Source organism: Magnolia sinica, chromosome 2 (genome assembly GCF_029962835.1).
Source record: "Magnolia sinica isolate HGM2019 chromosome 2, MsV1, whole genome shotgun sequence".
NCBI classification, from domain to species: Eukaryota; Viridiplantae; Streptophyta; class Magnoliopsida; order Magnoliales; family Magnoliaceae; genus Magnolia; species Magnolia sinica.
The window spans coordinates 36,729,462-36,753,463 of NC_080574.1; the positions used below are offsets into that span (position 1 = coordinate 36,729,462).

Sequence of the window (24,002 nt, forward strand, 5' to 3'; positions counted from 1 at the left end):
AACTTCTAAGGAATTTGAGGTAGTACTCGAGTCTTTGCACAAAATTTTTCGGGCCTCTTCTTCACTATGATGTGTCCACAGTACTTTCACAAGAGGGATGACCTTGCTACGCAATACCTGCTCCTTCCTGTCTAGGATACGTATCGGTCGCAGTACATATGTGGCATCTTCGCTCAATTACACCTGCTCCCAACTGATAATATGCGAAGGATCAGGAACGTACTTCTTCAGCATAGAAACATGAAATACGTTATGCACGCCCGCAAGTGGTGTGGGCAACGCAAGAAGGTATACTACCGCTCCCACTCGATCCAATATTTGAAATGGACCAATAAATCTCAGCGTGAGCTTCCCCTTCTTACCAAATCGCAGGACTCCCTTCATAGGAGAAACCTTAAGAAATACATGGTCTCCAACCTCAAACTCAAGCAGTCGCCACCTCGTATCAGCGTAACTCTTTTGCCTGCTCTGGGCTATCAGAAGTCGACGTCGAATAATGTCAACTTTCTCTTAAGTCGCCTATACCAACTCTGGGCCAATCAAACTACGCTCGCCAACTTCTGCCCAGCAATGCGGTGCTCTACACGGGCAACCATACAATGCCTCGTAAGGAGCCATGCCGATAGTCGCCTGAAAGCTATTGTTATACGTGAACTCTGCATAAGGGAGACAATCATCCCAACTGTCCGTGAAATCTAAAACACAAACTCGCAACATGTCTTCCAGAACCTGATTCACACGTTCCGTCTGCCCGTCTGTCTGCGGATGAAACGCGGTGTTGAACTTCAATTTCACACCCATCGTTCCTGGATACGAGTCCAGAAGATAGATGTGAATCGCGTGTCTCTATCAGACACAATCTCCAAGGGAACTCCGTGCAGAAGTACAATCTCCTTAATGTACAACCTAGCCAATTCGTCTGCAGAGTTTGTGACTCTGATCGGTAAGAAATGAGCCAACTTCGTCAATCGGTCGACGATCACCCAAATAGAGTCATGTCCCTTCCTCGTTCTCGGTAGCCCTGAAATAAAATCCATAGAGATGAAGTCCCACTTCCATTCTGCTATGGGCATGGGCTGAAGCAGTCCAGGAGGTCGGCGATGCTCTGCCTTGACCTGCTGGCACGTGAGACAACGAGATACGAACTCAGCAATGTGAACCTTCATGTTATCCCACCAATAGGATCTCCTCATATCTTGATACATCTTCGTACTACCTGGATGCATCGCAAGCTTAGAATTATGGGCTGACTCGAGAACCTCCCGTCTCAAGTCAGGAATGTCTGGGACACATAGCCGGCCACGATATCATAGGCCCCCATCTGAACCAACACTCCACTCGGATTCCTCATCTGTACTAACCTGCTCTCTCATCGTCGCCAATAGCTCATCATCTGCCTGAGCTGCAATGATCCTCTCGTCAATAAGGGGTTGTACTCGAATGTGTGCGATAACCTCATACGGCTCTTCCACTGTAAGTTTCTGCTCAAAGTCTCGCACAAACTCCATCATGTCCCATTCTACTATCATTAGCGGAGCGGCAAACTCTATAGCTTTCTTGCGACTCAACACATCTGCCACAAGGTTTGCCTTGCCCGGATGGTAAGAGACATCGAACATAAAGTCCTTTAATGTTTCCATCCATCGGCGTTGCCTCATATTCAAGTCACGCTGCGTGAAGATATACTTAAGGCTCTTGTGGTCGCAAAAGAGCTCGAACTCCTCTCCGTAGAGGTAATGTCTCCAGAGCTTTAATGCGAAAACAACAGCTGCCAACTCCAAGTCGTGTGTAGGGTAATTCTCTTCGTGTTTCCTCAACTGTCTCGAGGCATATGCAATCACCCTGTCCTTCTGCATAAGGACACAACCCAGACCAATGCGAGAGGCGTCAGTATATATCGTATACTTAACCCCTTGCTCTGGCAATACTAGCACAGGGGCAGACGTCAACTTGTCCTTCAGCTCCTGAAAAGTTATTTTTGCCTTTTCATTCCAAGCAAACTTCAAGTCTTTCCGTGTCAACTAAGACAACGGTCTGGCTATCTTCGAGAAGTCTCGTATGAAGCGTCGATAATAGCTTGCTAGACCCAGAAAGCTTCTCACCTCAGTAACCGAACCAGGCTGCTTCCAGTCCTGAACTGCAGCTACCTTAGCGAGATCAACAGCTATCCCTTCCTTGGACACCACATGTCCTAGGAACTTGACTTCCTCTTTCCAGAAATCACATTTCTTAAACTATGCAAAAAGCTGATTCTTCCTGAGAGCATCCAAGACCGCTCTTAAGTGCTCCTCGTGCTCTTCCCGACTCGCAGAGTATATCAAAATGTCATCGATAAAGACAATGACGAATCGGAACAAAAATGGCCGAAACATCCTGTTCATTAAATCCATGAACACGGCCGGTGCGTTCGTAAGACCGAACGACATCACAAGGAACTCATAATGGCCGAAACTAGTCCTGAATGCGGTCTTCTGCACGTCCTCATTCTTGACGCGTAACTGATGATACCCTGACTCGATATCAAAGTATTGTGCCCTCTTCAACTGATCAAATAGATCATCGATCCTGGGCAAGGGATACTTGTTCTTCACAGTCACCTGATTTAACCTGCGATAATCTATACATAATCGCAAGGAACCATCCTTCTTCTTGACAAACAGAACAGGTGCTCCCCAAGGAAACACACTACGTCGAATAAAGCCCAAATTCAACAAGCCATCTATCTACTTTCTCAATTCCTCCATTTCACTCGAAGGCATACGATAGGTGGGCAAAGAAATTGGTGTCGCACCAGGCATGAGATCGATAGTAAAATCAAGCTCGCATCGAGGGGGTAATCCAGGAATCGACTTGAATACATCTTCAAAATCCCGAACTACTGGCGTGCTTTCAAGCGTCGAACCAGCAATACTTTCAACAGAGAAGTATAATAACCAAAATGGAAAGGGTAACTGACCTGAACAGGGAAAGTAAATGTCTCGCCCTCAAGTCCGTGGACTGTCACCAGCCTAGCTTCACAATCAATCTCTGCTCGTATCTTCGTGAGCCAATCCAAACCCAAAATGACATCGTAATGATATAGAGGTGCGACAAGCAGGTCAACTAGAATCGATCTGCTCCCTAGATCAATCAAACAACCCATACAAATCTTGGTAATATCAGAGGAGGTCCCTGTAGTGGTAGTGAGTGTCACTCCCTTCATAGTAACAGTGCCCAAACTCAGGCGTTTAACTACCGCATAGGATATAATAGAGGTAGTGGACCCTGTATCCACCAACAAGGAAATAGGAATAGCTTGAATGTGAGTTGTAACCTCAAAAGATCTCGGTGCCAAGTCAGCCCTAGGCGCTTCAACTGTAAGCGCGTGAACTCGAGCTTGCTATGGGCGATTCGGCGGTGGAACCATGCGCCGTTGAGGTGGCCTAAAGCAAGGTACAGAAGGTCTGAAGGATGGGTGAGCTGGCGCTGAACGAAGAGGTGGAGGTGATATGACCTGAGGCATCGGACGGCTGATCCTCTACGGTGGAGTAAATCCACTGTCCCGCATTCGCGTAAAGCAATTACGATCCGAATACCCAATCTTCCCACAGTACGAACAGCGCAAGTCAGAACGCATCGGCTGAGTGGGCGGCGCTGCACGTCTCGGAGGAGAATCTGCTCGCGGCCACTTGCCGAGAAATAGTGTACTCAGAAAGTCAGGTCGCGGTCTGGGAACCATAGGTGCTCGCATACGGGACGACCTGTCCCCTTCTTGCTCAGCTTGCAGGGACATGCTCACCAACTCAGCATAAGAAGATATGCTAGCACAGCACATCTTCAATTGAATCTCAGGCCTCAACCCCTCAGAAAAATGTTGCATCTGCATCGGCTGATCCCCCAGGAGCAATGGAGCATATCGACCCAGGTCAGTAAACCGGTTCTCATACTCAGTCACCGACATCCCTCCCTAACGGAGGCGAAGGAACTCACTCTCCTTCTCGTGTCGGTAAGTGACCGAGAAATACTTCTCGTGGAAGCATGCCTCAAATGCCTGCCACGTCCACTCAAAACCCTCCGCAACTATGCGGAGAACACTATCCCACCATAAACTGGCCTCCTTCTCAAACATGAAGGAGGCAAGCTCGACCTGCTCAGCCTCAGAACAGTGAAGCGGCCTCAGCATCTTAGAGATGCGGTCAATCTAGTACTCGGCCTCCTCGGGTCTATGAGAACCCGCAAATGTGGGAGGTCGTAAGCGTTGGAATCGCTCGAATGTACCGCTAGCACTAGCGTTCCCCGATGAGTGCATAGGTGAAGCAGGTGGAGTCACCCCCATCGACTAAGCAAAGATGTCAGCCATAGAAGATAAAAACTGTTGTTGTTGCTGCTGGATCTGCTGCTGCTGCATCAACAACATCATCTGCTCAAGCCTATCAGGAGGTGGAGTGGACGAAGATGCATAAGGCGTCGACGCAGATGCACGGTTCGGCTCAGGAACCGAAGGCGTGACTGGTGGAGCCATGGGTGGTATCACAGGAGTCGGCCCAGCAGCGGGGCCAGTAGCTGGCTGAGAGTCCGGCCCAGCACCAAAATGAGACAGGCCCGACTGTGGATCCGTCTGGCTATCGCCTAGGGGAGAAACCCCGGCAAGCGACTCGCCCAAAGAGAGACGGGCCGAAGTCTTCGAACCCTTAGGAGGCATACCCTACATTCAACAGAGGATGCAACCTGTGAGATTCAACATCCACATAATCCACCCACACAACATTTACATCACAACACAAGGAAAAACAACATGCATTTCATTTAACAAAATTGTCGCAATACAAGAAGTGCAGCATTACATGGATCGCGACAGAGAAAGCATATGAGCTAAAACAACTTAAGCTTCAAACCACAAAATAACTTCTAAACTACTACGCCTATAACGGCTACACATAATAACAAGCAACAAAACAGAGCAAGGGATGACTATATCTGCAACTACTCGCCAGAATCAGGAGATGGAGGAGGGGCACCCTTATTCTGCAGACAACACAGGATAGACTTCAGAGTTCGAGACATCTTCTTGAACTTATGCTTCACGAGGCCTCGAAGATCCATAATATCCTGGCGTAGGACAGCCTGACCCTCCTCAAGCCGAGCTATACGGGCATCCCTGGCGGCCTGATCTGTGCCCTGCTCTGGTGCCACAGGAGGAGAACTCTCACTCGTGTCCTGGGCCTCCACTTCTTCCTCATCCTGCTCTTCTTCTTCTTCATCTCAGCTCCACCTTCACCATTACTCTCTTCCTCATCGCTCTCAGTCTCATCCTCACTTTCTTCAAGTGAGGCTTATCGTCGATGAGGCCCAATGTCCATCTGATTAAGGGTCATCTCATTAATGTAACGAATAGGTACCGGCTTTTTCGCCCCAAGCCTATAGCCAAACTCATGTGCAAGCTTACAAATGAGTCATCCAAATGGGAGTGATTCGGTCCTCTTATTCGAAAGAACGATAAGGATAATCTGACGCAAGATGTATGTTAGCACACACAGCTTCTCTCCTTGCCCCACCTGATACAGGAAATCTACCATCAGGCGCGTACACTCACTGCGGTTGCTCTACCTTGGATAAACATTGAATGTGCACATGTGGTGAAGCAAGCGAAAGTCGTCCATCATGTTGGTAGCTAAAAGGCTTCTGTTAGGCTGCCATTCGACCAGACGACCACACAGGAACCACGTGCGGCAATCCCTCTCGCGCGCACTACTCAGATTCTTCTCACTAGCATGAACCTCGCCAAGCGGCACGTTCAGAAGTCGGGATATCAAAGCGACGTTGATCGTGGCCTCCCGATCTCTTCCGCAAGGGATCTTGAACTGCAAAGGCTCTAGCGAAGGTTCCCTAATGTGGGCATAGAAAGCTCAGACAGTACCCACATTGGCGCGGTATTTACCCTCGAACAGGGGACACCAACCGACCCCTTCCAGGCTCTCCAATAAGAGAAATTCACCAAATAGCCGCGGATCTACATGAGCTTCAAAAAAGACCCTACGGCCTTCATAAACTCCATCAGATAGCTCCGCCAACAGAGTTCTTCCAACGGGAGCTTGAGGATCGAGGTACCGCTTTGTCTGAAACTCTCAAGTGGTGGTCGTGCTCGCGGCGGCACCTCTCGGCCTCCGTGCACGGGTTGGGCGGCTAGGCCCGGCTTCATCAACGAAAGCTCTCTTCTTCCCCATGAAAGAGAGAATGGTGGAGATGAAAAATATGGCCGTAACAAGCTCAAATAGGGCCATGAAAAATGAGAGAAAAGAGAAAAATGGGAAGAATGGTGAGGCTTCCACGAATTTGAGACCCAAAGGAAGGATTTGAGTGCTCAAATGGAAAGAAAAGAGAGGACAAACAGCAATGGAGATGGGTTTTGAATGGGGTAGGATGGGGATGCACGAAAATGGAAGAAGAAAGGGTCTGGGGAGGGATTTTTGTGGGGTTTTGAGAAAAATTTCAAGAAAAGGGAAGCTTGGAGGGTGGCTTTGTGAAGGAAGGAGAGTTTAGAAGGGGTTTTAATCGTGCAACCATGGAGGAGTGGGCCACAATAGACCCCACATGCGTCTACCCGAGCCAGCCGACCCGCCTGGTCTGGCCAGCTGAGTGGCGAGGGCTCGCCAAATCGGCGAGGTCATCATCGGTCTCTGGACAGTCGGTGATGAATCATAGTTTGGGCGAGGTCCTCCTGCCCCCTAAGCCACAAAATGATGTGGGTCCCCCCTGGGTCCTCCTAGAATTGCCCCGATTGGGCCCTTAGTCCGATTCGACGCTTATCGGGTCACTATGAATAGAATCTAATACAAATACACTATTACCGGCTTTCTAATGGTTGGAAAGGGATGATACACCGTCTAAACCTAACAATGTACGGTCTAGAAGAGATTTGGGGTCATTTTGTGTGATCAAGAGTATGCACAGACTCGATCTCGGCGATCGTTTTCAGTAAACTTTCGCCAATAGGAGCAACGGGAAAACTTACACAGATTCTAGAATAATCTCGCACCCTCCTACACTAAAGTGGCGACAGCTTATGTTGTGTGACCATAACCCAGGTCTGGTTTAATCCAAATCATGCTCTGATACCAACTTGTAACGCCCTAGAATTTGGAGGTCGAGCATAACTCAGCTCCTGAGTTTCAGAACATCACTTATGCAACATATGTAATGATGGATGTATGTTGTCTGTACGAGTGCATAAAACATAGAATAGATTAAGCCAAACTGCAAACATAATTCAGGGATAAGTGAAAGACGCAAGCGGAAGACTTAAAGAAATATATGTGAACATGTGCAAGTCCCTGTGATATATATGCTCTGCCAGGTCATAATTACAAGTGTTTATTTTCAAAATATAAGTATCAAAATGAAATCATCTATTACAAAGAAAATTCAGAATCCCCGTAGATCAGGACACGGCTTACATGAACCCGCCTGAGAACTGCATAAAAGAAAAGGCGTCCTCGTCATCCTCATACTCCTGCTCTGCCTCAGGGGTCGCGTCATCATCTGCATCTAAGACAGAGTCTGGTTGGTGTTGAAACACCGTCCCAGAATGTGGGAGTGAGTGATCAACTCAGTGGAACTATACAGTAAAAGTTAACATATGATCAATTCAATCAAGCAGTAATGATAAGGCAATACAATCAAACACATCCTAATTACTCTTATTAATGCAAGGATATATATAGAAATAATGCATGCTCTCGCCTGCACTCCCTCAGCGTCTTCATCTTACGATACGCATGACAACCTCCCGCAGTGCCAACGATGCCAAAGCACATGCAATGCGGTGCATGAACATAATTACCAAGTTATTATTAATCCTTTTCATACAGCAGGATTGGAAAGCTAAGGTACCTTCCTCATATCAATTCCCAAACGGCGATCCATTCTAGGGTCGTCAGTCCTAGACAATCTCATACGATCATATGGTTCTAGGTCGCTGCAAAGGGCTCGTCACCAATCAATGCATGTCTATTATACCTTAGTTACTACCCTAAGGCTCGTCGCCTCAATGCAGTATCCAGTTATGCTCGAGGTTACTACAAAAGGCTCGTCACTAATCAATGTAGGCCGACAGCACGAATATAGTGTCTCATACCACCATAATCGGCTCACGAGTCTGGTGTGCTCACTGGTCACTACGAGGAGGCTCGTCACCCCAGCGTAGGCCGACAGCTCTACCACGGTGTCCCATACCACTATGTCCGACTCATGAGTCTTAGCGGATCAAGGTACAATGGTTAACGGGATTGCATTGGTAAGTTTGGTACCCTAGATTCAAGCAATAGCGTTCATACATGGTGTACATCTACCGGGACAATCGGGTTACTTGACGAGCTCGACTAGCACGAGCGCACGTTGAGTTGAACGACATACAGTACGCAAATACTCCATGTGGCCAAACCACTGCCGACGACCCTAATACAACTCGGTTTCGTCAAACACGTCCTACGTGGCGAAAACAACCTCGGCCACGAACTCAAGGTTTGTTACCGATTCCCTGGACTATTTCATAGTCCCAAACATCTTCAATTATATCAGATATTCAAACTAACAATTTAGAGCAGTAATGGAGCAACAATTCTAATCATACAGTATGTGAGTATTTGATGAATATCAACTTAACATGGATTTACACATACGTAGTACTTGAAGTTAAACAACAAAGAATATAAATTGCATGTAGGAAATCATACGCACCAATAGGATAGTTGAGAATCTCTTCTCAACGCCCGTAAACAAGATAATATCTCACACACTAGATCATTCAGACATTTCTACAAACACTTAGACTACATATTCCAACATACATGATGTATGCTGGTGATAACACACATTTGGACAATTCCTTTTGCCAAGGAGTTGACACACATACAACTACGCATGACAATTAATCATGGCAAACACATGTTCATATTTCATACGTATACGATACTTTCTACATATACAAGGAATACACAAATCTCCATATAGCTCATATATATCAGGAACGCAATACAAACATCGCATTTAACATGTGAAATTGCACCCACGACAATAATAAACCATTAACCGACATTGAAAGCCTTAAAAACCATAACCTATATAAATATAGTCCGCACCTTAAACCAGAAAATGTGCACAGATCTGATTCAGACGATAAGTCTTCGTCAACGGCGATTAAATAACTTAAGGCATGAATAAAATGAGCTACATCAACACTTAGACTATTCTAAGCTCTAAAACAGACTAGGGTTTGATTGAATTACCCAAGAATGAACTTAGAATCGCCGAAATAATGATTCAGAAGTGATGGTTTAAGAACGGAGAGTAACAAGGAAGAATCTCAAGATGATTCACCAACTTTTCTCTCACTTTCTCTCTCTTTTCCTCTCTCTCTTAGTTAGGGTTAGAAAATTCGTATGGAATTGAGAGTGAGGGTTTTAAGGTCTTTATATAGGCCTAAAATTGATGAAAATAGCCCCAGGGCCAAGGTATACTTAGGTTATAACCAAATCAGGTCTATATCGGTCCAACGGAGCACTTCTGGTGGTCCTTTCTACACATGCGGACGGACTTAAGCTCACTGACCATGGATCTAGGTCAAGCTGAGTTTTTATACCGATCGGATTTACAGATCAGTCGTGACAGACCAATCTCCATTCAACGGTCACCAAAACTTGATCAGGGCCACAAGCACTTTGACATGTCTGGGCCATCTTCCCTGATCCGAGGATAAATTTGGGTCAGAATCCAACGGTCAGAATGCTTAAAATTGGCGCGCAAGCGACATGACTCAGATTTCATAAATCCATATTTAATTGCTCAGCTTTCTCACACTCTTTACTCCGGACTCAAGCAAATCGTCTCAAGACATTATCTGGACTTGATTTTTGAGGTGATGGCCAAGCCCAACAAGGTGATTATAATTGTCTAAGATCATCGCTATCAGACTTTCGACGAGCGGTCCGGGTCCGATACAAAGTTTTCAAGTACTCCCTAGAGCATCTGGATTTAGTGTTGAATCCTAGATTTCAGGGTCACATAGCGTTAACGATTCTACAGGTTTTGAGTCCTGCAAATCAAATTTAAAGTGATTGGTGCTAATTTCACAAGCAATTGAGTTTTAACGCTAATTAACCCACATATAACTTCTAAAGAATTTGAGGTAGTACTCGAGTCTTTGCATGAAATTTTTCGGGTCATTACATTAAAGCATAGCAGCAATGGTTTTACCGGTATTTTATCAAACACCTTCTAAACAACATAAAAATTAAGAAAAAAAGGGTGTTGGTTTCATATACATACCTTCCTTGCCACCAACCACACTTCTTTGAGTCATTTCATCAAACACTTGGTGAGCAACATCAATATCAAAGCAACTGAGTCATCGATCTGGTTCAATCCGAGTTCGATTCAAGTTGGGTTCGATTCGAGTCGAGTCGAGTTGGGGCCAGCTCGAACTCATTTTTGAGCTCAAAAAATCAGCTCGACTCGGCTCAAATTCATTTTTGAGCTCAAAAAATCAGCTCAACTCGGCTCGAACTCAGTTTCGAACCAAGTCGAATCGAGCTTTTTTGAGTCAAGTGAAGCGAGCTAACCGAGCTAGCTCGGTTCGTGTACACCCGTAAATGGGATATGCTACCTATGTTACATGTTAGCTCTGAAAACAATGGTTGTTACATTGATCGTGAGGTTTGCTAGAACACATTTGGACCTATTGCAATAGGATATGTCATTGTTTTAGCCGTTGAATCTGTCCTTTTTCAGTGATCTAAACCCTTATGCAAGGAAATGGATTGGCTGGTGATATAGCTGGTGTGTTGACATCAGCAAGTTCTAAGGGTCAAATCATGTGGTATGTGTTATATCCAAATCGTCCATCCATTTAGTGAGCTATCTTAAGGCTTGAGCTGAAAAATAAGACAGATCTAAAGATCAATTAGACCACACTGCAAAAAACAGTGGGGATTGAACTTCTACCATTGAAACCCTTTTGGAGTCACAGAAGTTTTGGATCAATATGAAATTTGTTTTTTCCTCCTCATCAATGTATTTTTAACCTTATTAAATGATTGCATGGAAAATAAACCTTATGGTGAGCCCTACAAATTTTTTAATGGTGAAAATCATTATCCTTGCTGCTATTTTTGGTGTGGTCCATTTGAGCTTTGGATATGATTAGTTTTTTTCTAATGCTCTAAAATGATCTCAAATAATGGATGAACAGTTTGAATATTATAAATACATCATTTGGGGCCCACGTAACTTTGATCTCATTTGAACCGCTCATACAACTCGAGGAGCGTCGGCGCTCCTATTCACTAGACACGTATCTACACCAGCTGTATGCTGATGTGTGGTACACCAGAAAATCCGCTTCCCTTATGGACGCTGCATGTGGACAGGGAGACCACCGGCGCAATAACTCAAGTTGATTGGGTCACATAGGTGGGGCAATGCAAAGCATTTTTGAAAGTTGCTAGTTCCAGCCTCTCAACCGGGCTCATCTTTAATAACAGCACATGTCTCAATCAAATCAAATCACCACCATCCAATCCATGGTGGCAAAGCCCAAGCGCTGAAAATTCACTTAGGGCCCGTTTGGCCGGGTGGGTTGGAAGGGATTGAATGGTATTAGGGTGGATGGCATGGATTTCAAGGTAATGGTGTTGTCAGTGGATTGTCTTAAGATCCACGGGATTGCTATATCCCGGGAGTCCTATATCGACTCTCTTTGGCATGCCCGGCCAATCCCGGGATTAAACATATGAACAGCTTATACAATGGACAACTAGCCCAACCACATTTAAGATTTGGATCGAATTAGTACGGACCTAGTAATAAGAGTGTTTGGATCATCAAAAAGAGGATAGTCGTATTAGCAGTTTGATCATAGAAAATGGGCTTAGTCACACCTAAGGGCCCGTTTGGCCGGGTGGGTTGGAAGGGATTGAATGGTACTAGGGTGGATGGCATGGATTTCAAGGTAATGATGGTGTTGTCAGTGGATTGTCTTAAGATCCACGGGATTGCTATATCCCGGGAGTCCTATATCGACTCTCTTTGGCACCCCCGGCCAATCCCGGGATTAAACCTTCTCATGCCTTACTATCCCTCGAACCAAACACGTCCCAGGCAAATTTGAGAGGATTAGGGTGGATTGGATGGGATTTAAAGGTAATGATGGTGTTGTCAGTGGATTGTCTTAAGATCCATGGGATTGCTATATCCCGGGATCAGATCACCCAGGCTGTTTGGCACGCCTGGCCAATCCCGGGATTTAACTTCCAATCCCTTCCAATCCATCCGGCCAAACGGGCCCTTAAAAGTTACACACATGATATGTCTGAATCAGTACCGTGAACAAATATTAAACTTATTTGAGTATTTCTAGCCATAAGAATGGTGGACATTTTTGGACGGTTAAAAATGAAAAATTCCAATGGTCGTGTTTCAATAAACAAGTGTCTACGGCCCAGATATTAGGATTGTTCAACCAATCTGATATTGCACCAGTGATTTAACGGCGGTAGGATTACAATTTTGTCAGTTTAATTTGAGTTAATATCTGCGACATGTACCGCTTTTATTGGCCATGTATCAAGCGTCACTCCGTTAAAGTATCAGAATTTATTTGGTAACGCTGGGCCCCAGTGTCATTCATACATTATATCCACTCCGTCCATCTCTTTTAACACATAATTTTAGGGCTTTATCAAAAAAATAGAGTATATACAAATCTCAAATGGACCACACCACCGGAAACAGTGTGAATTGAACATCTACCGTTGAAAATTTCATGGGGACAACAGAAGTTTTAGATCAAGCTGATATTTGTGTTTTCCCTTCATCCATGTTTTTCTTATCTTATGAACAGGTTGGATGACAAATAAACATCATTGGGGGCCTTAGAAAATTTTCAACCGTTGAAATCAATACTTCCACTCTTTCCAGTAGTACGGTATACTTGAGCTTTGTATACGTATCGATTTTAGGTTGAACCCAAAAAATGATCTGGAAAAACGAATGGACGGCGTGGATAAACCACATGCATTCGTAGTGGACCCAACTGAGTTTACTCAGTACGATATCCAACAGAAATAGGTAAATTATTGGCCATGTATCAAGCGTCACTCCGTTAAAGTATCAGAATTTATTTGGTAACGCTGCCAGATGGACCATGGCGCATGTTGCATGCCAGGGTTGTTTCAGGATTTTGGATTGTTTGGGCTGTGCTGTAAAGTCGAGCCTATTCAAAATTTCACGTTTGCAAGGCCCAGCGTGGCCCATTCACAGCCCTACCATGTAGATTTCCTCGTGCCCAATTAATTAGGGTGTTTTTGGTTGTATCAATTTTCACGTAATTTCATTATTTTTCATCAAATTAGACTGATTAATCATGAAATTTCATTATATCTAGTGTACCATCGGTTTTGATAGGGTAGGGTGGCCCATGCCACAATATGGCACAGTCACGGGTTTTCATCTTGGGATTGCATCTTTCGATTGATCTGATCCATTCATGTTCTCAATACCACCGTATCAAACATACAATCTTATAATCATGCTTTATTGATGATTCTGGTGTTCAAATCTTGATTTTGAATTTGAGTCATTAAATATTCATCTTCATATGCACAGTCAACATATGTTTTTTACTTAGTAGTACAGAATTCAAAACATGAATAGTTCAAATAATCATTTATAATACAATCGGGATGTGTTGTAATGTGGTGGGCTTATGCATGTTAAATCTATTTTAATTAAATATTTTATGATCTAAAAGCATCCAGCGTTGAGATGGCCGAGTTGGTCTAAGGCGCCAGATTAAGGTTCTGGTCCGAAAGGGCGTGGGTTCAAATCTCACTCTCAACACTATACTTACCTTTTTTGCTTTACAGTATCCATTACAATCTGTTTTTTTTCCAATTTTCTGTATTATTATTGTAAATCATTAAAAACTTTAGTTTAAATTTTTATTACTTACTTTTTGCTTTTACAGTGTCCAGTTCAATGTGTTTATTTTTCCCAATTTTTTGTATTATTATTGTAAATCATTAAAAAGATTAGTTTTATTTTTTATCAAGAATGATTTATTTTTATTCAACTCAATTTTATCATTTTTCATTTTCAACTCCGGTAATTCATTTTTTGTCACCTTTAAAATCTTCTTATAATATTTGAAGGGCATGTTTGGATAATAAATAAATAAAATAAAAATAAAAAATGAATAACTTTTTTCATAATAGGACATTTTGCTATGTTAAAATAGAGCAAAGAAAATATTAAATTCCAAAAAGCAACCATTACCCAACATCTTTCTCAAATTAGGCCCTTACTCTTGCTCAGGTGGTAGACTCTAAGGAGTTTCAACTCCCAGGCAAGGGTTCGAGTACCCATAGGTAGTGAAATTCCACCAGCGTGAGTGTGTGGGGGTGTGTGTGCGTGTGTGTGTAAGAAAATTAAAAATAAATAAAGAAATAAATAAATAAAACAACTTTCTCAAATTCTCATAATCGAGAAACAATCCAACCATAATGAGAATTCATATTTCAATACTACTAATGGAAATATTTGGAAATCACAACTCCCTCAACATTCATTTACAATTTTCTTTTCCTTTTTCATAATGCAAACTGCCCTAATGTTTTAAGTTGGATAAATGCTCCAGCACTCTCATAGCATTATAAGTTGTAGCACTCTCATTGCATCAGTTCCCTAACAAGTTGGGATTTGATCAGAACAGATGCCACAGTCAAATAGATCCTATGAAATGTGTTCTAGGCCTGAAGGCAGTGGAAAGGAAAAAGAAAGGAGTGTTTTGGTACTTTACTTACTCATTACTGTCCTTACAGCTTAATCATCTATTTTTGGACTAAAATACCCTTGATAACTTGTTTACATTGCTGGCACACGTGTGTGTACATAAGAATAGCCACATAGTAGGGCTGAAAGCTGGGCAGGTTCAACCCAACCGACCCGTGACCAACCCAACAATGGGTTGGGCTTGGGTAGGATGTATAGGGTTTGGTCTCGGGCTTAGGCCATACAAATGCCAACCCAATAAAACTTGGGTTGGGCTTAGGTTGAGGTCTCGGGTTGCCCAACCCAACTCGAACCCGATCAATATATAAGTTCCTTATAAATTAACTATAATTGAGTGCAAATCATCTATGTTGAAGGCACAAGAAATTCCAATGCCGTCAAGTTTCATTGGTCCACATCATTTCCAATGACTCAAGCTAACAAGATACACTAGATTTCTCCCCCAAATAGATTGCTTGATACACAATACAACTTTTAAAGGAATAGTTGTCCTATATTTTAACTTGTTTGTTTAGAAAAAATGTTCTCTATGATAAATCACTACATATATAATTAATACAATTATAAATATAAAAAATAAAACTTTTATTGAAAATATAATAGACTAATGTAATAATGAAAATATTAGCATATATCTACCCAACTAACCCAGCCAACCCAATCGAACCTGCTTGGGTTGGGCTTGGGTTGAGAATTCCCAACCCAAGGTTGGGTTGGGTTGGGTTGGGTTAGGTTGGGGTTGAGGTATAGGAACCTTGGGTTGGGCTAGGGTTGAGCACCAACCCAACCCAACCAACCCAACTTTCAGCGCCTACCACATAGCCCTATCATTTCAACAGGTAGCCAAGTGAGTCTCTGTTAATAACTAGAAAAGACCTAATCATGGACGATGGTCGAATTGAGGCCAGCTTAAGTATGAATGCCAGCAGCAAAAAATCCTAAATGTGTATACAACTACTAAAGCAGAAGTGGTTAGTAGGATTACCATTATTAACCTGAGGTAAAATCCATGTGCCGCTGCCATCCAACACCCAACAGCAGATAGGAGCCTCTTTCAACCATTGATTAACAATCAAGCTTCCTCCAGACAATCTACATCAATCACCATACATCACAACCAATGATAAGCTTAACCTACAAGGCTTTGTAGAGAATCCAGACTGTTCAAATATCAAGCCATAAACAAACCAATCAAAGCACATCTCAGCCCACAACTCCAACTCAATGGCTAAGGATCCAAATCCAATAACAAAAATTGCCCACCTAATCAACTCACTTCAAAAGCATCGACCATCAATTAATTCATCATCTCCTTTCCCAAAACTAAAGCATGAGGAGAAACTGAACCAAACAGAACATGTAACCAGCTCATCAATGCCAAACTCCTGAAGAGATTGGCAGCAACAAGTCAAACAATCTCCCTCAATAAGTTGGGGATTCTCCAGTCCATGGCATGGTTTGACAAATCATCCAAATCCAATACACGTCTCCCAAAACAAACCAGGATCACCCATGAACAATAAATCAGTATCAGCTCAATACAGAGGCAATACAGGACAATGACCCACACCAGTGGTGATGGATACATCCACCAAAACCATTATGCAAATGATGGTCCACTGAGGAAATTCAAAGGGGACCCAACCCAAAGTCCTACACATGGTGGCCAACATACACAACCAGACCCAACTTCAAACCAAGTTGGTGGTTTCCAATCCGAACCCAACTGGAGAACCTTAATAATCCAACCCCAAAAATCAGGTTGGGTCAATAGGATTCAGGTTGACCCAAACCCAAGCTACCACTCTAACCAATCAATCACATCAGGACAATAGATCTAATTTCCTCAAGTAATTAGATCACGAATAGCACTTTCAAGATCCAAAATAAATATCAAGAATCAGACTGATATCAGTAAAGGGTTTTGGGGTCTTTATGAATTTAAGCAGCTCAATGAATTCAAATCCCCACAATGGCAGAACTCAAGTTAGCAGAAAACATACAAGGGTTGTAGGAGAGAACAACAAAATCAATCAGAGCAGAGGTTATTTTAGCAGAGGGCAATTACAAAGTGGGTTTTTGATAACTTGCACTGAGGAATGCAGACAGGGTTTTGCGGACACGAAATCAAAAGGAAGGACTAGTACAAAATGGGAGGAGCAAGCGCATGTTAGATAACAAGCAAACTATTCTGCTAAAACACGCACAGAGAAGAAAGTATTTTCATCCGTTCTAGATCAAAAGATCAAAGAAGGCGTGAGCATCAGCTGCCAACGCAACCTTCAATATCAACTAAAAAGCTAATTCCTAAATAGCCCTCAATTTTACTGGAAAAAGACCAGAAACCATGTAAAGTTAGCTATTCTGAGAGGCATTTTCGTCAAATGCCTTTTAAAGAACCATTAATAACAAGATGAGGGAGGGGTAGTGGAGATTTTAGCAAAATACCTAACCGCGCATTTTAGCATCATTCAATAAAAAATGTAAGGAGAGAGAGAGAGAGAGAGAGAGAGAGAGAGAGAGAGAGAGAGAGGTTACGTTAGAAAACACCACTATCATTAAGATTTCAACTCCATTTCCACAGATTTTGCAAGAGAAGAACCGAGTTCTGAAAATTTACAAGCCAAAGAAAGTAAAACCCTAAAACCAAAAGAGAGCAAAACACAAAGCCCTAGAATCACAACCCAGTGGCTGCTAACATACGCACCAGGCGCAGAAACACCCATAACCTCAGCCTCCAAACCCGTACAGAGTCCTCCCCTGCCTCTTCAGGGCATAAACCACATCCATGGCAGTGACTGTCTTCCTCCTCGCATGCTCCGTGTAGGTCACAGCATCTCTGATCACATTCTCCAAAAAGATCTTCAGCACACCACGTGTCTCCTCGTAGATCAGCCCGCTGATACGCTTCACACCACCTCTCCGTGCAAGACGCCTGATGGCAGGCTTGGTAATTCCTTGGATGTTGTCTCTCAACACCTTCCGGTGCCGTTTAGCACCGCCCTTTCCAAGGCCCTTGCCACCCTTTCCACGACCAGACATGGCTGCTGTTACGGTCTTTTCGGAAGTATCGGAGGGGTTTCGGGTGGGATTTGGAGAGCGGGTTTGGATTTTTGTGTGGAAAGAAGTAGAGAGGGAAGGGATTTTTATAGCGGTTTTTGAAATTTTGAACTCTTGGCGGGGTTTGGGGGTCGATCCGCGTGAGCGAATATTTTCGCTGTTGGATTGGGAAACGATGGCGGCGATTGGTTTGTAATGGTTGGAGCGGATCGATGACGTGGCAGGTTGTGCTTTTCTTTGACGCGGATTGCCCGTCCGTTACTAGGAACGGACAGGGGCTATGTGGGGCACCGTGATTTATGCTTTTATCCACACCGTCCATCCACTTGGCCATATCATTTTAGGTTGCAAAACCAAAAAAAGTGGCAGATTTAAAGCGCAAGTGGACCACACCACAGGAAGTAGTGGTGATAATGACACTCATCGTTGAAATCTTCCTACGGCCCACCGTGATGGTTAATTGCCATCCAACCAATTCATAAGGTCACGTAGATCTGGATGAAGGGAAAACACAAACATGGGCTTGATCCAAAACTTCAGTAGCCGTAAAAGGTTTTCAACCATAGGTGTTTAATCCTTATTTGGCCATTTTGTGGCAAGTCTTGAACAAAAAAATAAGGCACGTCCAAAGATCAAATGTGCGGCAGAAGTTTTGAATCAATATGATATTTGTTTTTCTATCCACGTGATCAAAAAGAAAATGGTCAGCTGTCCAAATTCTACATATGGAGAGTGCTAAGATCATCATCTCAATGTGTTTTTGCAGCTATTATCCATCCATAATGGATCCATGATTTAGACCATGAGGTGAGCTGTAAGGGCGTGTTTGGGCTGTGGGATTAGAAGGGATTAGGTGGGATGGGATTCATCCGGTCCTGTGCCAATTCCACTCCATGTTTGGGAAGAATGGAAAAGCTTGGAATTAGATTAGATAATACGGTGGTACATTGAATGGATATACCCACCATTATTTGAAATTACTGAGAATAACGTACATGTGTTATATCTAAATTGTTCATTTGTTTTGTAATCTCATTTTATGGCATGAGCCTAAAAATGAGGTAGATCCAAAACTTATGTGGTCCCAAAGAAGTTTTCAACGGTAAGTATTCAATCCCCGTTGCTTTCTATGGTGGGGTCCACTTGAGCATTGGATTTTTTGGCCGATGCTCTAAAATAATCTCGATAAATGGGCGGACAGTGTGGATATAGCCCATAATCTCGGGATTGGCCAGGCGGGCCAAACATACTCGGTGATAGATTCCTTGGATATAGCAATCCCCAGCAATCCATTGACGCAGCCATCATTACCTGCCATCCACCTTAATACAATCTAATCCCATGGGATGGGCCCATCCAAACACGCCCTAAAAGGATCTCGCCGAATGAACTTGTGACATTACTCAACTTGGGCAGTGAATTTTGCTGTTGAACTTGTCGGTAGCTAATCCACGTCCCCAACCTTGGCCGTTTTATTTTCTGTTTGCTGCGTACCAGAATCTTGCACAGTCACACCCAAGCTCCATGAGGGCCCTAGAGTCCATTATATCTTCAATTACATGTATGTATGGGCCACAGTCCCGTGTATCTTTCATTGAACCCATTAATCAGGAATAGCTTATAAGATAAAGTGTGAATATAAACATTTGCTCAATCTTAGACAAGCAGGCCACCGCCACCCGAACTTCAAGGTTTTAGGAGCAATTTCACATAATTACAATTGTTGTCACTCATCTAAGTTTATTTTTGGCTGATCTTCTATGCATCTATGGTTCAAACCAAGGTTCTCTCCTTATGGAGGGTGGTTTTAGATGTTCAACTTGGTCTGCTCACGTAGCTTTGGAGCTTTAGGCGACGCTTAAAACATCCAAGTTCATGTGGGGTCCAGTGTGTTGTACATGCAAAATCCATTATGGCCATCAGGTGATAACTAATATTTCAACGAGAACAATGTAAAATTACTGTCCAAATCATTGCATGTTTGGTATGTGAGCTTAGATGGGATTAAGTGGGATGGAATTACATTTGGTCTTGTACAAATTCCATCTAACGTTTGAGGAGGACGGTAAGGGTTAGGATTAAGTGGGATGGAAGGAATTGCATTTGGTCACATGCAGATTTTAATGGATTTTGAAATCTATTACACATGTGAGCCCCATATTGATGCGCGTGTTTTATCCATGTTGCCCATCCGCATACACCCTTTATATGTGACATTCTAGTTTTATATGTGTACAAGTGACAGACCTCCGTTGTGAATTTGATTCGTTAATTATGATTCCATGATCCATCAAGCAAGGTTTTGCCTAATCAAGTGTTTTTCGCATAGTAAGAATTTTATCCCAAACATGAGAATTGGATGGCCAAATTACCATGGTATATCCAAACATGAAATCATTGTGGAATAATGGTGTTAATGCCATGTAATATAATTTCATACCATTTAATCCCACGGACCAAACAGGCAAGCTATTTAGCACCTTGGATTTGGAGGTAAGTAAGTGTATTTCAAATCCAAGTAGTTACATTTTGGGAGTTAGAATAATTTGAACCATCCAAACATTAGATATCTAAATCAATGGTTGAAAACATTAGTGAACAACTTGTTTGTAATCCTTGCATTTGTGGCCTACCCAAGGCTCTAAATTTTCTCATTTTTTACCAAAGTATATATTTCAATGTGTTTATTATAATCTTTCTATCAAATATTACATATATACTAATTTGGGATATGAAAACTGATTTTGTTAATCAAATCTAGATTCGATGAATATGCTTAAGAATTCAATGCATCCCAAATACAAGCTCCCATATGGAAAAATTAAATTCAAGTGCATTCTAACCAAACATAATTGAGGATTCTGAATCACCTAAATTCCGATGTAATTGTGATTTGGATTCCAATGCATTCCAAATCTAAAGCTAATGCAGGCGCATTTCACACCAGGCTCAAGTGAGGTAGCTCGTGGGATGTGGGGACACAATCGGAGTTGGTGACTCATGTGATTCGGAGCCCACGGGGGAGATCTCGTGTTCGAAACTCCTCACCGGAGATGATTAATGTAGAGGCATTTTACACCGGCTCGAGTGGGGTAGCCCATGGGATATAGGGATATACTCAGGGTGGGCGGCTCGTGTTCGAGACTCCTCATCGGGGGTAATTAATGCAGGGCCATTTCACACAAGGCTTGAGTGGCCTCAAATATATGATCAACTAAACTCATAGAATCGCCTTAGATAGAGGAACTAAAAACTCCATAACTTAAGATGACTTATGGATAAGGTCTACAACCAAAGATTCTAAGGACCTTGATGACCGTTAGGAAAGGAGTTAGGCACTTTCTACCACCTATGCTTACATAGGATTTCTACTTTATTAGATTTATGAATCTCTTTTTGAGATTTTTGGAAGAGATCATAATCTACTTGAATTTATAAAGTTTTGGACAACAAAAACATTACCACCCATACATAGTTTTTACACTTTTGGTCCCAGCAACCTCGAGGGACTTACACATTGCTTGGCCTTGTTGATACAGATCTGGCTAGCGGTATTGTTACCACCTATGCACCTATTGCAATTCTATAATGTACTACTATCCTCGTAATGGCATGAGGTGGCAATATCATCATCACCCAAATGGGGTTTTGCTTTCCAAATTTGCCTATGAAGTTTAATAGCCCAATGGAATCAATTAGCCTGATTGTAGATAGGGTAGGGTTTGGGTAGGTTGAGTTGATTGGATTCCTAAAGAGTTCCAAGCTCACAAGTTATATGTTTGGGTTTCATAAATGCACAATTTACTAGGGCGAGATGTCGACATTATCATGGCCTAATATTGAGGATAGAACCCAATGGATGAAGTGGATTATGGATTTACAACATGAGGGGCTCCACAAACTAGGGTGTTTTACCCACTCCATAAAATAGTTGAATCAAATGATTTAAATCTCCTTTTGGTATGGGATTCAAAGCCACATGAGGATATGATACTCAAAACAACTGGAATATGGCAAAGCAATCTAATTCCATTACATGTGACAGGGTTATTTGTCCATCCGAACTATCCAACTAGTGGCTCATTATGGAATTACAATGTTTAGAAAATCATCCTAAGCAAAAGGCTATATCCATCACCCATCTTTACTCTAGAGCACATAATGTTAACCATTAACTATATTTCTCCTCCATTATCATTTTAAGGGCCACTGTTTTCAACGGCTAAGACTATCTAATATATGCTTAGATTGAATCATTTTCCACCTAGTGGGTCCCAATAGATGAAAAACCTTGATTGAAAGATAACCTTACCACATCTAACATATCAGTAAAGCTTGCCCATATTCCTGTTTTTCTGGCTCCTCATTCACACATTAGAACAAGGTGATGGCTGTTGTCCGTCTAGGGTAAATTATTGGAAATGGAAATTAAGGTCGAAAGAGTTAAAATTAGGGCTGAGAGTCAGGCAGGTTGGGTCAGGTTGGTGCTCAACCCTAGCCCAATCCAAGGTTCCTATACCTCAACCCTAACCCTAACCTTAACCCAACCCAACCTAACCTTGGGTTGGGAATTCTCAACCCAAGCAAGCTCAGTCAGGTTGGCCAGGTGGATACATGGTAATATTTTCATTATTACATTAGTTTATTATATTTTAATACACATCTTATATTTTTTGTATCTTTGATTTTATTAATTATATATATAGTTATTTATGATAAAGAACTTCATTTCTTCTAAACAAACAAGCTAAAATATAGGATTATTTCTTTAAAAGTCATATTGTGTAGTACACAATCTATTTGAGAGAAAGAAACCTAACATATTTTGTTAACTTGAGTCATTGGAAATAGCATGGACTAATAAGACCCGACAACACTAGAATTTCCTATTCCTTCAACACAGACCATCCATCTACACTTAATTATCATTTATAACTTATATATCAATCGAGTTCAAGTTAGGTTGGGCAACCTGAGTCCTCAACCCAACCCAACCCAACCCAACCTTTATCAGGTTGTTGTTTATAAAGCCCAAGCTTGAGACCAAACCCAACACATCCTGCCAAGCCTAACCCAACATCAGGTCGGTCACAAATCGGTCAGGTTGAACCCACCCAACTTTCAGCCCTAATAAAAATAAGGTACCTGTCAGCCTGAAGCATGTCTGTAAGGTCCAACTTATCCCCACTTTCCCGCCCACCATCACCAAGCTGACACATAATAAGCCCAATCCACTCATCAAGCAAGACACACTACTGTACGGGAGAAGGCAAAATGGTGCACTCTAACCTAATGAATAGCATAGATCTCAATACTCAACATGATTCAATCGATCAATATCAGCTCATTATGTAACATATAATTCAATTAGGGCCTATTTGATTTGTTGTAGGGTATTATGCACTCAGTTATTTGACTTGATGTAATGTAAATAAAATGTAAGAAAATCAGCAATGAGTAGTAAAATGCAAGTTAATTTTCTCTCTAACGTCTGCATTTGATTCAGCTGTAGTAAAATCATAACGATAACATAATTCCTCCACTTTACAACCGGCAAATCAAATAGGCCCTTTACGAATGCAAAACACAAAACCCTGGAATCAGAACGCTGCAGCTGCGAACATACGCACAAGGCACATTAACACACATAGCCTCAGCCGCCAAACCCATACAGAGTCCTCCCCTGTCTCTTCAGGGCATAAACCACATCCATGGCAGTGACTGTCTTCCTCCTCGCATGCTCCGTATAGGTCACAGCATCTCTGATCACATTCTCCAAAAAGATCTTCAGCACACCACGTGTTTCCTCGTAGATCAGACCGCTGATGCGCTTCACACCACCTCTCCGTGCAAGACGCCTGATGGCAGGCTTGGTTATTCCTTGGATATTATCTCTCAACACCTTACGGTGCCGTTTAGCACCGCCCTTTCCAAGGCCCTTGCCGCCCTTTCCACGACCAGACATGGCTGCTGTTACGATCTTTTTGGAAGTATCGGTGGAGTTTCGGGTAGGATTTGGAGAGCGAGATTGGATTTTTGTGTGGAGAGAAGTAGAGAGGGAAGGGGTTTTATAACGTTTTTTGAAATTTTGAACCTTTGGTTGTGTTTGGGGGTTAATC

The 24,002-nt window shown here is 42.7% G+C and overlaps 1 protein-coding gene and 1 non-coding gene across 2 annotated transcripts; one reads left to right on the plus strand and one right to left on the minus strand.

The window, feature by feature from the left end:
• The first annotated feature begins 13,791 nt into the window (after positions 1-13,791).
• Positions 13,792-13,872, plus strand: TRNAL-AAG (transfer RNA leucine (anticodon AAG)). The gene has a single exon. It is a non-coding gene; the product is annotated as a tRNA-Leu (tRNA).
• Positions 13,873-17,362: 3,490 nt separating this feature from the next.
• LOC131224962 (uncharacterized) lies at positions 17,363-23,920 on the minus strand. The gene is made up of 3 exons (XM_058220400.1): positions 23,540-23,920; positions 23,029-23,093; positions 17,363-18,118 (listed from the first exon to the last, which is right to left on the minus strand). Exons 1-3 carry the CDS (start codon positions 23,846-23,848, stop codon positions 17,554-17,556), a joined length of 939 nt encoding a protein of 312 aa, XP_058076383.1. The 5' UTR covers positions 23,849-23,920; the 3' UTR covers positions 17,363-17,553.
• Between the last annotated feature and the right edge of the window lie 82 nt (positions 23,921-24,002).

What these genes read in the sequence shown, in the direction of transcription:
- LOC131224962 (XM_058220400.1), bottom strand. Translation starts at nt 23,848, where the DNA reads ATGTCTGGTCGTGGAAAGGGCGGCAAGGGCCTTGGAAAGGGCGGTGCT. An exon ending in CTCTGTATGGGTTTGGCGGC is followed by an intron (nt 23,094 to 23,539) that starts TGAGGCTATGTG and finishes ATTATGTGTCAG; the next exon opens with CTTGGTGATGGTGGGCGGGA. An exon ending in GACATGCTTCAGGCTGACAG is followed by an intron (nt 18,119 to 23,028) that starts GTACCTTATTTT and finishes TCCGCGTCAAAG; the next exon opens with AAAAGCACAACCTGCCACGT.